This window comes from Centruroides sculpturatus, unplaced genomic scaffold (genome assembly GCF_000671375.1).
Source record: "Centruroides sculpturatus isolate CEXI.00-Female unplaced genomic scaffold, Cexi_2.0 scaffold1230, whole genome shotgun sequence".
Lineage (NCBI taxonomy): Eukaryota > Metazoa > Arthropoda > Arachnida > Scorpiones > Buthidae > Centruroides > Centruroides sculpturatus.
Window position 1 is genome coordinate 111189 of NW_019386234.1, and position 15880 is coordinate 127068.

Consider the following 15880-nt stretch of genomic DNA (forward strand, 5'->3'; position numbering starts at 1 on the left):
GGTTACATACAATCCGTACCTGAAATCAATTTACAACACAATAGCGAAGAAAAAGAATATTCGCATCGCGTATAGAAGATGCGCCACAATTTTTGACATTTTACGGAACGGGAAAGATACCCCAAACAAAGAACGACGCCCAGGGGTATATACCATCCCAATGATTGATCATAGATGGAACAGAAGCCTGATATACGTAGGATCCACTAAGCGCTCCTTAGAGGTGAGAATTAAAGAACACATGGCGGATATTCTACATGCAAGGCAAAACACCGCTCTTGCCGTCTATGCCTCGGATACGGAAATAGAACCGTTATTCAGCCAGGCCAAGGTAATCCGCACTACAAAGTACACACACCACCTTAGATGGCTAGAGGCCCTGTACATATGTATGGCTACGCTTAAAGACGACAATTGCATTAACAACAAAGACGAGATCATCCTGTCAACTGCATGGCAGGTGCTCGTAGACAAAAAGTTACGTTAATTTAGAACCAGCGAAGGGGCGCATGCGTCAATGACGCCAGCGATACGTACGAGAAAATTCGTAATGATGTTCTTTTTTCAATCAAATTTGAATGGCGTTCGCTTGGACATGTTACCTGAGGAAGAACTTCAAGTTCGAAAGCGCTAGTAATACTTCGTTTACAGAGAAGCACACCGGAAACAGGTTCATTGTACGTTGTTTTTTGATTATTCTATCCCGGTGTAGTGCAGTGCCGATTTAATTAATTGTACAAACAAAATAAATATATTGAAAAATATAAAAACAATAAAAAATTATACTTCAGAAGTTAATTTAGTAACAAAAACATAAAATATTTGAGTAGCCCAAGACATAGCCAAAGATTGCAGCACCACAGCACTGGCGAAAATTTAAATTTGCCGACTGGAATTCTTTCCGATGATTGACGCTCTACTGTAATTACTTCTGAAAAATCCCAAAGAAGAGAGAAAAGCAATCAACATGAGACAGATTCTTTAACTCCCACAAACGGAAAAAACATGACTAATAAAAATGCAAGACTGCATATATATGTATTTTTACTATTATATATAAATAAATGTAGTAAGAAAGTATATAATTTTTATTTTTTGGCGTTTCCAGAACGAATTAATAGAATTCCCATAAAAACTATGGTAAATCGACAATCAGTTAATGAACAATTTGGATAGTGAACAAAGTCTTGGAACAGATTATGTTCATTAACCAATCACCCACTGTATTACGTAATTAGTATAATGTAAGTGCAACTGTTGACAGCTAGCTGTTTGTTTATAGTATTTTAACATTGTAGTACATACATTTTTAGACATGTAAAATGTACCATTGTCAGAGTCTTATATGTTCATATCCGACCTGTAAGTTCCTAACTGATGAGGGCTGTACCATGGTATTTTAAGGCAAAATGTACTTTAGGTGATCAGAATAGTCACGAATATTTATTTAATAAATAAGCTTTATGAATAACTTTATATTATGTATGATATATCCTGTGATAACTCCTCAATGTATGATAGCTCCTATAAATAATTATTACTTAATAGTAAAAGATTGAATTAATTTTGCAGTCATTTCTTGAATCTTCCTTTTTTTCTTAGCATTGTCAACACATTCATTCTTCACTTCTGTCACCCTTTTTGTTCTTTTCTACAATATCTTTCAAGCAATTGAATCCCACTTGATTTAGACAATAATTTGCCTGTGGAAACATAACATTCAACTTAAATATTAGTGAAACATGTGGTACATCAAATATCCTAACATTTCATAGTGATTCATCTCCAGGTCACCATGACTTGTCATTTTCTGCAGTTTCAGGGGCAGCAGCAGCTAAACCTGCTTCCGGAAATTATTCTGAAAAGTGGTCTTCCGTAAATCTTTCCATGCTTTTTCCAACCATTGTAGAGCAACTTTATATTGATTTTCATTGCAAGTTCTGAAACTGAGTTTCATAATTTCATGTTTGAAATAAGAGAATGCAAAAGCATTTGGCAGTAGTGAGATTTCAAGGTAAAAATGATTCCTTCATCTAATGACAGAGTAACACTCATTGTGTTGGGAGGAAGAAACCAATTTTCTACATCGGATAAAACAATTTGTTGTTGAGACATTGCATTGTCTAGAAAGAGAACTACTTTTGTCTTCTGCATTTTCATTCTAGCATTAAATCCAATCAGCCATTCTTCCAAGAAAACTGCTGTCATTCATGCACATTTGTTTTCTTCCCATATCACTGTCAACTTCATGACAGTTTTTTGAAGCAACATGCTTTTTAGATTTTCCAATAACCACTGGCTTTTCTGTCTCACCTGTTAAGCTGCAACAAAAGATGGTAAACCTCTCCAACTGTTTACCACCAACACATTTTTCACATTTAAAAGTTAGTGTCTTATTTAGCAAAACTCTAAAAAACAAACTGGTTTCATTTTCATTGTAAATATCTTTTGAATAATATCCATGCATGCGTTAATTCTGACAACTGTTTCATCCAGTCATCAATAACATTCTCATCAATATATTTTCACTCTCTGACAGCTGAATTTGATGAAATGTCACAATGTATTCTGAAACTTATTAGCTAATCATGCTTTATTTAAAGTCTGTATGACACCCAGTTTCTTGGCAATTAATGCTGCAAACTCATTAGCCAACCATTGGATGCTTTAAATTCTGTGTGGCACCCAGTTTCTTGGCATTTAATGTTGCTTGTTTGTAAAATTCGGTCAGAAACTGAAAAATTGTGGGCCCTAGCATCCACAAACCATTTAAATACCAATTCGTTGATTTCTTCATTTTCAGCCTTTCTAGCTTTTGTTTTAAAGAATTGTTTGTTCTTATCATTCTTGTTAGATTTCAGCTTTCTGCTTTAATGTTGTAAGTTTGAATTTTACCAACTTAGAAACAATCTATAAGTTGTCAGATGCTCAACTTTCTTCTTATAAGTAGCAACATCAAAAACACTGAGAAATTATGCAGCTTGTGTTAGAATTCTAACTGTTATTCTCTCATTCTCTTTTATCTTTGGACTTCTGATGGCAGATTGGTTATAGGAAAATGTTCTTCCTCAAATTTTCATTTCTAGAGAACAAACATTTCCATTTCTCTGAACTTTAAAATGGATTCAGCGAAAATAAATAAACCTTGTTTTTCTGTCTCTTCTGCAAGCTGCTGATTTTGACAACTTTGACAGTTATGGATTTTGACAGTTATTGCTTTCAAGACATTTCCTTGGGACTACTTTCAAGGAAACCTACATGTTTTCTGGCTATATAGAGGTGAACTACACAACATTTTTAGGAATTTTCTTTCAGCTGATTCATACCACCATATAAATGATAAGAAAAAAGCTCTAGCAAACTTCAACAACTAAGTACATTCCATTGTACACAAATTAATTTTAGCCATGAGTCGAATTTATTAGTTTTCATTTCCATATTGAACAGATTTTGTCTTGTACAGATGCATATCTGTGTAAATAGGAATTGTCAGGATAAAAATTTTTCCATCTCTTGTAGATTCCATTTTAAACAATTTTACTGCATAATGAATAATTTGCTAAATAATAGAAAATTTCACTAAAATATATAAAACCTCTTTTCTCCTTTGTTCAGCTAACAAAGATTCCCGTCTTGCTTTTTCTTCAAGTTCTTTTCTATCTCTTTCTTCTTGTCTACGTCTTTCTTTTTCTTGATCTGCTCTTAAAGAAGCTGCATAAGCTTCATCTTGTTGTTGCCTCAGAGTTTGATTAAGACTACGTTCTTGCCTAAATAAATAAAATACACATTTAGCATTTTAAATTACTGTAACTTCTAAAAATTAATTTTACAAAATCAATATTAAATTGTTATTTCTGACCTTTCTAAACGAGCTGCAATAAGTGAACCTTCATTATCATTAATAATTTGCAATAATCTTTCTAACAATTCTTCAGGCTCAGAAGGACCTTCTAACCTTGCAACTACTGTCATTCTGTTTTCTCTCAAAACAATCACAGCTAGGAAAGGATAACTATTTTCTCGTAAAGCTTGTGAAACTAAAAAGAAAAAAGACCAACTTTTAAATTTGCTCTAAAAAATTTGTTCTATCAATAATTAGATAAGTAATGTTAAATACAATTCTATTACTTTTACACATTTAAAAGATAGAGAAAAAAAAATATAATTAATAATTTTAAATACAATTTTATATTATTTAAAATCATGCCAAACAAAAAAATTTAGTTATCTGTTTAAACATTTAAAATAAATTATTTAAAATGTTAGAATATTATAATCACTGCCAATAAAGTCATATGATTATGAAAAAACAAATACTATAAGATAGTATTCAAAAATGCAATAATAATTGATTCTAATAAAAAATTTTTCTATATAAATCAAAATAAGTAAAAACTGAAAATATTTATAAAAGAATTAAATTTTATAATTCAATTTTAATAAATAATGAAATTTAGAGAAAAACAAATATAAAAACAATTATCACATATACTCAATTTAATTTAATGCAACAATAAAAATTACCTCTGTAACCTTCAGGATATGTAACAGAACAAGCCCAAAATATCATATTTGTATTGACAAATTCTATTACTTCTTTATTTGAAAGTGTTGACCTAACAGAAATAAATTTCAATTATAAAAATGATAAAATTATAAAAGTAGACTTTTGTTTTATAGTAATGAAAAGCAGAAGCCAACCTGCAAAAATATGGAGTATCCTGATGATCATCTCCATGTAAATATACTAAAAGAAACTTTAACTCACGCTTTGCGTCATTTAAGGCCTACAATAATTTTTACACAAATATTTGTAATATAACTGCCACAACAATATTAGATGTTTTATTATTTATTGCTTACTTGACTGTATGTTCCTTGATAAAAAACAGGATGGCATTTGCCATAAGATTCTTCATATCTGCTGATGAAATTTGTCACATCTCCTACTGGATCTGTTACAACTAACAAAATAAATGAATTTCTATATTTATTTTTTATCTACAAGATTTTTGTAAATAAAATTATATATAATTAATATAAATGAATAAAGATTGTTAATTCTACAATACAATACTTAATATCTTGTTGAAATCAAACAAAAAGTTCTCTAAATAATGCACTTTATTTAAATGAATAAAATTTTGATATTGTAGAGCTTAACATTTTTTGATAGTACTGTTAAGATGTCAAAGTTTTGTAAAGGTGATTTATTATTTATTCTACTACAGTTAAAATTGTACATATGGTTGTAATTTTACTTTACTTGATCAGGATGCCACCATCCCTACTGTGACCTTTGTACTTCACTGTGACATTCTGATCATTTGTTTAGTGGGGAGGTTATAATTGTTATCAGTCTCTATAAAATTTTTTTATAGAAGTTTCAAGAACTTGCATTACAAATTTCTTAACATTATAAGTAATAAAAAATATTTCACTTCAGGATCTCTTAAAATGTTGTACTACAGTATCAAAAAAATCTATTCATTTATTTTAAAAATTATGCTTTACTTTTCTTTTATTTACATTAATATCATCTACAAAATACAAAATTAATTTTATATTTCATCACACAAACTAATTTATTAACAAATGTAAGAAATTCTACTTACATCTTCGAGGATCAGACCTGATCAAATTAACTGTAAGAAAAATTATTTCTATTAATGAAACTAATTTAATAATAATTTTTGAACAACATAAACTTGTCACTTACATTAAAATTTTTATAACAACTTATGATTAACCAGAACCCACCAATTAAAATAATATACAGGTATCCCTCATATAACATGATACTACTACATGGTTTTGCTCTAACACAGTTTGAAAATTGGGAATATCCCCAATATCCAAAAAACACAACTTCTGGTTTCACTCTAACATGGTTTTGGAAATCCTCCATTCAAAATTTCACAATTTTTAAGTGTAGACTTTGTTATCCATTTTTGTTTTTTATTCAAGTAAGTATGTGCATTGTCTCAAATTTGCACATGGATTTTAGAATATTGAAATTTTCAAATTATTTTGTGCTTTTTGTCACGTTTACTTTAATGAAAACTGAAAGGACAAGGAAGAAAAAATTGCACTAACTTTCCTATCAGCCAGGTGTCATTGTCATTGCTTTCAGACTTAGCCCTAAAGATTGTCACTAAGTTTTGTTTTTATAAAGTAATCTTCATATTTAGTAAAATTTATTTAAACATTTTTAGGTAAGTGTTATTAAACTGTTTTTAATCATAGGTATTACTTACCTACAAATGATTACTTCATTTGTAAAAATGATGAATGAAATACAGAAATATTTTGGTACTTGACTGAACAAATTTTTGATTAACCTGTCCTACGTTGTTCCTGAAAATTTTCGTGCTGACCTCACTGACCTGCGTGGGCGTTCCCGAATATTTTCGCATCTGCATAAGAACATTTTTATAGTAGATGTTGCTATGCGTCACAATTTTTATATTAAAACAAACTTTTAAATTATAATTTTTTTTTGTTTTTATATTTTTCAATATATTTATTTTGCTTGTGCAACATAAAAAAATAATTTTTTATGATACAGTAAACACAATTATTATTTTAAAAAAAATTGTTAAGCTTAACATCGATGAAAATTCGACATGGCGTCACAGGCAACAGAGAAAAATTTCAACATCGAATAGGTTAATAACATATTTTTATTTTGTTACTCATAAAAATTGTTTATGAAAAAAAAATACATGAAAATGTTGCTGATACTTCTGATCAAGATCAACAAAAAAGATGAGATGACAACAATACTTTGTAAAAAGAAAATGCCCTGATTTAACTAAAATTAATATTAATGTGTAATACAATACTTTTAATTGTGATTGTTAATTAATTATTGATTAGAAATAAATTATTGATTGCTTTAATAAACATATTTCTCTTAGTAACAAAAAAGAATAGTATACTTTTGTTAATTTTTGGAACCTAACTAATGTTTTGCATTAGTCCTTTGTTTCATATAGAGTGGATTTGCATAACATGGCACCTTTTTTGGAATGTAACTACTGTATTATATGAGAGATACCTGTAATTATAACTTAAATCTTAATACTACTCACGTGAAAATCTCAGAAGACTTAAGAGTGAATTATATATAAAATTAAATGGAAACGTCAGCAAGAAGTAACTCCATCCCCAGATACCCTGTGGTCGCAATGCAGAAGATGCATAGTATATCCTAAAGAAATTAATATATGTTATAACAATTTTTAAAAATATCAAAAAAGTTCTAAATTTCAAAATTATTATTTTTATTTAAAAATTTAAATAATGTATACAGTTTAGTAAATATACTTTTTAAACAATACTTTCCAATTACAGAATTGTAATACAGTTTTACTACTTTGTTACTACTTAGCATTACATTATAGTTTTATAACAGTATTATGTGTTCAATCAAATTTTGAATTCTAATAATGAAGTTTTTTGCTGTGTTTTAGTGAAAACCTAAAATTTCATTATGAGATAATATAGTTATTACATAGGTAAAATATTCAAAATTACTAATTACCTTTGATCTGCTGGATGATTAACAACAGGTGGTGGAACTGAAAGTGGAGGGTTGTATACAGAAGGTGTACCTTCTCTAATGTTTAACGTATCTTGTACAGCTACCTAAATGTATAGATATTTTTATATACAGAAAATTTAATTTAAAAAGTAGATACAAATTAAAAATGAATGTTTTTTAAACAAATATTAATGTTTTGAATGATATTAGCATAGATAAATGAACATATTAAACACACAATAACAGCTAGTGTGAATATAATTCAATTTAATATCTTTTACACAGCTACTTTGAGAACAAATATTTCTGTTCTAATTATTAAGAAAGCATCATCGTTCATTGCAATCTCATTGATTTTCTTTCTGTTAATGGTTTGAAATACTTAATATTTTATGGCTGCAATATATAAATAACTTTTCGTATTTCATTTTTGTTTTAATTATCATCACTTGAAAATGAGAATAATACAATACCTTTGAGAATTTTTGTTGTAATAACAAACTCTTTGATGCATTAGATTTCTGCAGTTTAATAATTTTTGGTTTCTGCAGTTAAGTTTTAGTTGGTAGCATCATCATTTTAAAAACTTTAAATCTAAAAACAAAAACAACTTCAACTTAAATAAAGAACTTTTTTAAAATAAAAATTTATGCTACAGTTTACATGAAACGAAACAGTCAAGAAGAATTAAATGTGAATATATGATTATTATGTGGGCAGCCCTACAATCATTTTGAGAATGCTGATAAAAGTTGAAAATAATATTCTTTATTAAGTTACACTTATAAAGTGATTTAAAACAATTATTAAAATTACCAATACTCATTAAATTTATTATAACTAATTGATCTACAAAAATGTAGATAAAAGAAAAATGAAACAACAAAAATTTTATTGGAAAAAACTGAAAATTTAGAATGAAAATAATTGAAAAGAAACATTATAATTACTAAAAATAAATTGGAACTTTAATTATAATTCTAATTCTTTAACTTAATGTAGTCTGCATTTAATTTCCTTAGTATAGGAAATATATATCATTAAACAAGTAAAACGGCAAAACAAGAATGGTTTTGCTCTAGGTGCGAGCAACGCATGCGCAAATCTTGCACTTGCACCCGTTTGTAGAAACAGTCTCAGCATTTTGTATTTTATTTTGACCTGGTTCTTGGTCCCCTGACTACTTACAAGTCTGGTTTATTTTATGTGCACATGATTTGGGCACCAAATACTCTGTGCCAAATTGCAACTCCTGACATGTACTCCATACCGCTAAAGTGTGCAGCCATTGACAGCAGTGCAATTTATAAACTATCAATAATTATATAAGATTTTATTTTGTTTTAAGTATAGATGGAAAAGCAAATTCTGAAAGTTTGAATTATAAATAATGGAACACAGTAATAATTTTCATTTTTTTGTCTATTGTTAGTGTGTATTAAATTGGGATCCTTTAACAAACTCACCAAGATGACAAACCTTCTACTGACTATAAATAAATCAAATGTACAAAGAAATAAATCATGAATAAGACCACAGAAACGTAAAGTAAAAAAAAAACTAATTTTACTAAAACTTCAGGTGAGTCAACTCTATTGGAATCTAAGAATAGATATGTAATCAACAGAATTTAAAGATCTTATTAATGTTGTGTCAAAAAATGAACTAATCAGTTAGAACTAGTTAGAGAAAACTTAAATGCTATTCATGAAAATATTGGGAAATTTAAATCACAATTTAAATTAGTTAATAAGAGACTATCACCTTGAGGAGGAAGTTAAAAAATTCCAAATAGAAAGAGTTTATGGAATTCAAATGAAATTCTTTGATTAACAGAAATAATCAGATATAATAATCAGAAATAATATATTATTCAAATATCCCAAAATTCAAGACCAATAAAAAAGAATAAAATAGTTTAATAAAATGTTCATCAATAAATGACATAATTGAAATATTTTGTCAAAGAAATACTAAAACAAATAAAGTGCAAATAACTTTTAGATCATTTTTAAAAATCAATTTAAAAGTTTATTTCCATGTTTATAAGAGCAAAACTTTGTAAACTTTGAGAGATTGACAGGATACACAAATCTTAGCAAATCTTATAAAGGAATCACAGACAGAAAAAAATTGCTTAATTGTAATTGCATTGCTGCAAAAATCAGGGATTAAAAGTTGAAATTATCATCTTTACAAAAATAATAAAATAACTTTTTCCATTATATCAATGTTGACTAAAACCAAACAAAGAGAATATAACAACTCTCAAAAAATATCTTAAAATAATTAACTAGAGTTGTAATGAATTGGGAAACAAAATGCCTTCATTCCTTAGACAAATTCAATATAATTGGAACAATAATCAAAAATATACTTTTGTTTAAGAACCAGTATTATATTATTTCTAGTCTGGCACAAAAAATTATAGGTCCATTTGGAAGTATTTGTCTTCAAATTAACAAAAAATTGGGTTGGATTAAACATGTTATTATATCCATTAACTAAATATTAGTTTTTAATAATTGGACAGCCCTTTCTTGAACAGCCCTCATACAAGCCTGAAGTCAATTATCTTCAAACAAAACAATTATTGATAATCTCAATTCAAGACCAGCAAAGAATGGACATTTGGTATCTTGACTCAAATCCACTAATTCAAAACATTTGGCTTTCAAAGGTTACAGTTTGTAATAGACTTGGTAGAATTTTTTAAAATTTATTGTATCATCTACAATTATACATGTTACATAATTGAATAAGCTTAGATATTCTTGTAGAATTCTCTTGTGTCAATCTGTTCTAGTTTATTCAGTGATTTATGTATTGACTTTAATATTCTAGATAATAACTGTCAGATCATTTTCCAGCTTTGGCTACTTTTAAATTTAAAAGGCATGGAATATTTGAAAATCTCACTGTATAACTAAATATGAAATTCAAAAATTTAAAAGTAATATTTTTAATGTTTTTTTAACTCTCCTTATAATATATTTATAGATTATTAGATATTAATATATGAATATTTTATAATTAGATCATATGATATAGCAGAAGCAAATGAGCAAATTAGACAATCTTAGTTTGGCTCAACCTGTCTAATATAATAACAACAATAAAGAATAACATAAAATCATATGATTTTGCCATATTCTGTTTATTTATCTATTTATACCATATGATTACCATATTCTGATCTATGCTGTTACTGAAAAATACTGAAAGCTTAGACTTTCAAAAATAATTCCTTAAATAAAAATCAAAAGGAATATAGGAAAAACAAAAAAAAAAAATGTACTTTAATTTATCAAGACAAAAAGAGATTGTTTTCAAGATGTTGAAATTAAATTTTAAAAGTTGCAAATCATTATCTTTTTGGTTCACAATAATTTTAGAAAGAAAATATATTCAAACCAAAAGCTACTTGACTTCAATACCTGGTTTTATTTTATAACAAATTCTCATAATCTGATTTCCCTTGAATTAAGTTAATTTTACAGACTATCCATCAACTAACATTCTTTTGGATGAAGAAATTTCAATTCAAAAATTAACTGACAAGTGAGATGATAGAACACCTAAAAGATCAAGCTTCCTCACAAGCCAAATAAAATTCCAAATACAGTACATTTTTTTAAATATTTGGTAAAATTTGATAAAACAGCAAATTCTACATCTGTTTAATGTATTTTACAATTTTTCCATTTATCCAAAAGTATGTAATCTGGTGAAATTGAAAATGATTTTTAAAAAAAAGGAGATTACAGAATGGGTGCCATATTATCAAGCATAAAGAAATACTTCATAGCAATTGTAGCAAGGTGATTTAATCTTTAGCTTGAAAAGTTTAACTTTGTGGTTGATGCACAATAAGCTTTTATTCAGAAAAAGAACAGAATTTGCAATACTCATTCTTCAGCTAATAAACAATCATAAAATGTACATGTTTTACATATATAGAAAAATATTCAATTCATTCCTATTCAAATATTCCTATGTTGATAAATAAATTGTGTAAAAAAGTTTCTGGTTAGAAATCTGCCAATGCTATTTTAAATCTTTTTTTTGAATATAATCTTGCTATAGCCCAAGACAATAATTTAACCTGAATTTAAACACTTAAGAGGTTAAAAAAATCTGTTCTTACCTTATTTAATTTATATATACTAGATATAAATTATCTTTTTATACTATTATTAATGAGACAATAATTTCTCATCAAGCAGAACTGTATTCTAATTATCAAAAGTTGTTGATTAAAAGTACTTGATTCTGCCCCTGGTTAATTCCAACAAAGACTAATCTTAACAAATACTTTATTCCATGTCCTCATCATGTAAGCTTCATTTCTCTGACAAGGTTTAAAACCATTTTCAGAATACAGTTTGCCACATACTGCAATGACTGTTATACCTGGAGACAATTTTATTTCTTTGTCTATAGGTGGAATCTTAAATTTTTCACTTTATCCAGATTAAGTTTCATTCTTCATATTCAAAAACCTCTTCCATTTCTGCATTGGGCAGGTTTCTGGCTTATAGTAGCATTTAACATAGAAAATAATTCTGTCCCAAAAAAGTTTAGACAGATTTCCATTTTAGATCGGTTTTACTGTAGTATCTTTTTTCAGTAATATTAACTCCTTAAAAGAAGATAGTATCTGTGGATTCATATTTGTTATCAATTCTTCCAATTTTTTTATTTTCTGCCATATTTTCTCACTACATAAGTTTGATAAATTCAAACTGATTGGTTACAGCTTCAAAGCAACTCACCAATTCATTGTATCTCATCAGCTGCTCTGAGTAAACCACAAATATTAAAATTTTTAAAATCTGTCTAATTGGAACTACAAGTTTGTTGGTCTACTTGTGTTGCCATGGCAACATGACTTAGAAGAATTGATTCAATTAGTTCAGTTGGTCATAGTGTGAAATCACTCTTAACCTCTCCATTCCTCTTCAACACCATGTCCACTAGCATGGTCATCCCCTTTTCATTTCTACAGTACTCAAAATGTTCTCTCACTCTCATATCCAAGGTTCTCCTTGTCAGTCCTGCATAAAATTTCTTCACTACCAATTTCACTTCCTCAGTTCGAGCCTCTTATCATTCTTGTTCCTAAACTTATCAAAATTTGCAAGATTTTTCTTCAGCACTTATTTGTTACTTTCTCCAGGACCTTATATATAAAATCCTATTCTTCACAAGTCAACATAATGCCAATAACAACATAAGAACAAAAAGAACTGCAGATAGCCATTACCTTTGCATGGGATGAGATAAATCAAGATGTGCTCCAGCGACTTGTAGATAAAATGCCTCATCATATTTTTGACATTGTAGTGCAAAATGGGGGGTTTCTGGGACAATAATGTGTAATTCCACGTGATGGAACTAAACTTTTGCAACACATGGATTATCTCACTTTGTGTGTTTATACATTTACAGTTGTCTAATAATATGTTAGTTTAATAATGTATTATTTTTACATGTTTCTGTTACCTACACAAATAAATGTATGTGTTGGTTTCTTTAGATGTGTTTGCTTAACTGAATGGAGTGGATCTAAACTTTTGCAACACACCTTATGTATTCTAACTGAATTCTTCTAGGTTGCACTTCACATTAGCAATGTGTTATTTTTCATTAATATTTTTGGATTTCTTTTAAGAAAATCTTCCATCTTCCAGCATCTTTACATTGAATGTCACCACTTAATTTCCAAAAACAAAACCTCCCTTTTTTTAAATCCATTTTTAACTTTAATCTCAAAGTACTATCAGAAAATCTTTCAATTAAGTTCAATAATAAATCTTTCAATCTTTTATTTCCATTTTTCTTTTCCAAATTACAAACATGTTGTCCACATACCATCTGTAAAATTTCATCTCATCTCAAAATTCCTCCAGCATTTTCCTTTCAACATTCCTAACACTAACTCTGCTAAAATTGCTTTAGGTGGGCAAATGGGTACTTCTCTGTCCATAGAACTTTTCTTCAAAACTTGAAGACTATTAGATGCGACATGTTTGGCAGCATGCTAAACTTCATCTTATCAAACACCTCTAGCAAACATGAAGATTGCTCTTGCTTCACACAGGTGTAACAACTCTAAATCCATAGTAGTAAGGTAGTATTCCTCATCAAGGACCTGATTGTTTTTTTACAATCCATAGATAACCAACTTCTCGCTCCTTCATTACCATACTTAGGGTTTTTTTTTAGTTTATACTTCTCTATTACTTGCTTAAAATCCAATAGTTCCTTTGGGTCTTTACATACATAAACAATCTTGGAGCCAAAGCTACAGCACCTTAAGTCCCTTTTATGATCTCTGGGCAACTGCTGTCCTTTAATATTCTTTTTACCCTTGCATCTATGTTCCCCATAGGATCTTTTCTAAACTCCACACAATTCATCTGCCTAATCTGAATCTCAGGCCCTTTAATGCAGTCATAACAAAGTCTAGCCATAGCTTGACTACAACCATCTTTGATTTGTCTACTCTCACTAATATCAATCACTTTTTCTCCAACCACTGCTTTACTGCCCAAATTTCCTTTTCTACTGCCTTCTCTCTTCCTTCATCTATTCCACCATTATCCATCCTACCCTCTTTTCTGTTTCATCTAAGTTTTTAATATTAAACTTACATAACAAAGTTAATCAGGACAAATGTTGTTGTCCTGATTATGTTAACAAAGATAGAAGTCAAGATTGAATTAGATAGCATATTATCTAGTTATTAATTCAAACAGAAAGTCCAAACAAAATATCTGTTAAGATGCTATCTGTAAGAATTCTAGAATTAGATTTTTCTGTGATACAATTGCTGATATTAAACAAAAAGAAAACTGTCCTCAGTAATATCATTAAAAAAATCTTTACATTTTTGCATTATTTAAATATACTACAAAACTTTACTTATTTGATCTTTCTCAATCTAATTTTACAATCTATCTTCAATCATTTTTTATACATAGTAAACTATTATGTATAATTGAGTAGTTTCAAATGAAACAAGTTATGAAATAGGACATTTACAAAATATTTAAGGAAGTAGAAATGGCATTAAAATAACCAATTAGAAAAGTGATTGGAATCAGTTAAACTTTCTTCATTTGAATAGAACTGTATTATCAAGATTAATTTTTATCATAGTGAAAAGGTATACTTCTCATTCCTAGGCACATTTCCATATACTTTCCTATAGACTGGAGTTCAAAAGAGCCTTAACTTGCTCCAATACATTTACTCGTGTTACAAACCTTATAACACTTCTCAGACCTCCAACACTGTTTCCTCCATTTCTTTTTTTGATAAGATAAAAAAAATCTTTCAGCTTCTTAATATGTCTTTCTCTAATATTCTTTGTACATCCATCTAAACTCTCATCTATCTATTGGATTATCTGTTTCATCTCTTCTCCAATTCCAATTTTACCAAGCAATCATTCCAGCTCCTTACAAACCATCACCACTGTCCTTCTATTAATCAAAATCAGCTTCTTAAATATTATACATTCAATTTCTGTTTCAAGAAGAAACAGTCTACAAGTAATCTAATATTGATCACACAGTTTAAGAATTATTATTTCTTAAACATTCTATCAAAAAGCACTCTTTACAATGGATTTTAATATCCACTTCTTTGCCTACAATAATAAATCAACAATGTTGTTCAAATCCATAATTTATCAATTTCCATGATTATACAAGTCTTTCCATTATGCTACTTTATTGGAGACAGTAATAAGAAGCATGTCTACACATAGCATAAGTACTTCAAGTTTTTTAAGCTTATCATCAGGGACAACAAAAAACAAAATCCTAGATGTGTGAAATACATTTAGAATTTTACATATCTAAAACTTTTATATTAAGAGAGTATTGAAAAAAAGATTTTGTGCAATTAATAAATATTAATTTCCAAAAATGAGAAATATTTTAAAAATAAATTACTAAATTTACTTTTAAATTACCTCAATATCCCAATTATGTGCTTGAAGAATATCTTTACATCTTTCCATATCATCAATTCCAGTAAGATCCTAGAAAGAACAAATTATTTTTATTTTCACTCTCCAAAAGCTTAAAAATTTATCACTATCTATATGATATATCACAAAGAAGTCATACTTCTATAAAAACAAAATTCTTTGGTTAAAACTTTAATTTTAAAAAAATGTTAGAATTAAATAGATATATTATTTCTTTAAAATGAATGATAAATATTGACTTCTTTAAAATTAAAGACTTAACTTTTTAAAATACTTCATGTTTAGTTAAAAAAAATATTTTTCAAAAACTTAAAAATGTCTTAGTTTGATTA

General features: G+C 28.2%; 1 protein-coding gene across 1 annotated transcript in view; it reads right to left on the reverse strand.

Moving 5' to 3' along the window:
• Positions 1-1203: 1203 nt before the first annotated feature.
• The window catches only part of LOC111614195 (FAS-associated factor 2-like), a 22299-nt gene continuing 7622 nt past the window's right edge, over positions 1204-15880 (reverse strand). The window contains exons 2-10 of the mRNA XM_023355577.1: positions 15531-15599; positions 7547-7650; positions 7095-7213; positions 5616-5645; positions 4864-4964; positions 4702-4787; positions 4525-4616; positions 3860-4037; positions 1204-3767 (exon numbers count right to left, since the gene is read on the reverse strand). Of these exons, the coding sequence (XP_023211345.1) occupies positions 3560-3767; positions 3860-4037; positions 4525-4616; positions 4702-4787; positions 4864-4964; positions 5616-5645; positions 7095-7213; positions 7547-7650; positions 15531-15599 (987 nt within the window). The 3' untranslated portion in view covers positions 1204-3559. The remainder of the gene's footprint in view (positions 3768-3859; positions 4038-4524; positions 4617-4701; positions 4788-4863; positions 4965-5615; positions 5646-7094; positions 7214-7546; positions 7651-15530; positions 15600-15880) is intronic.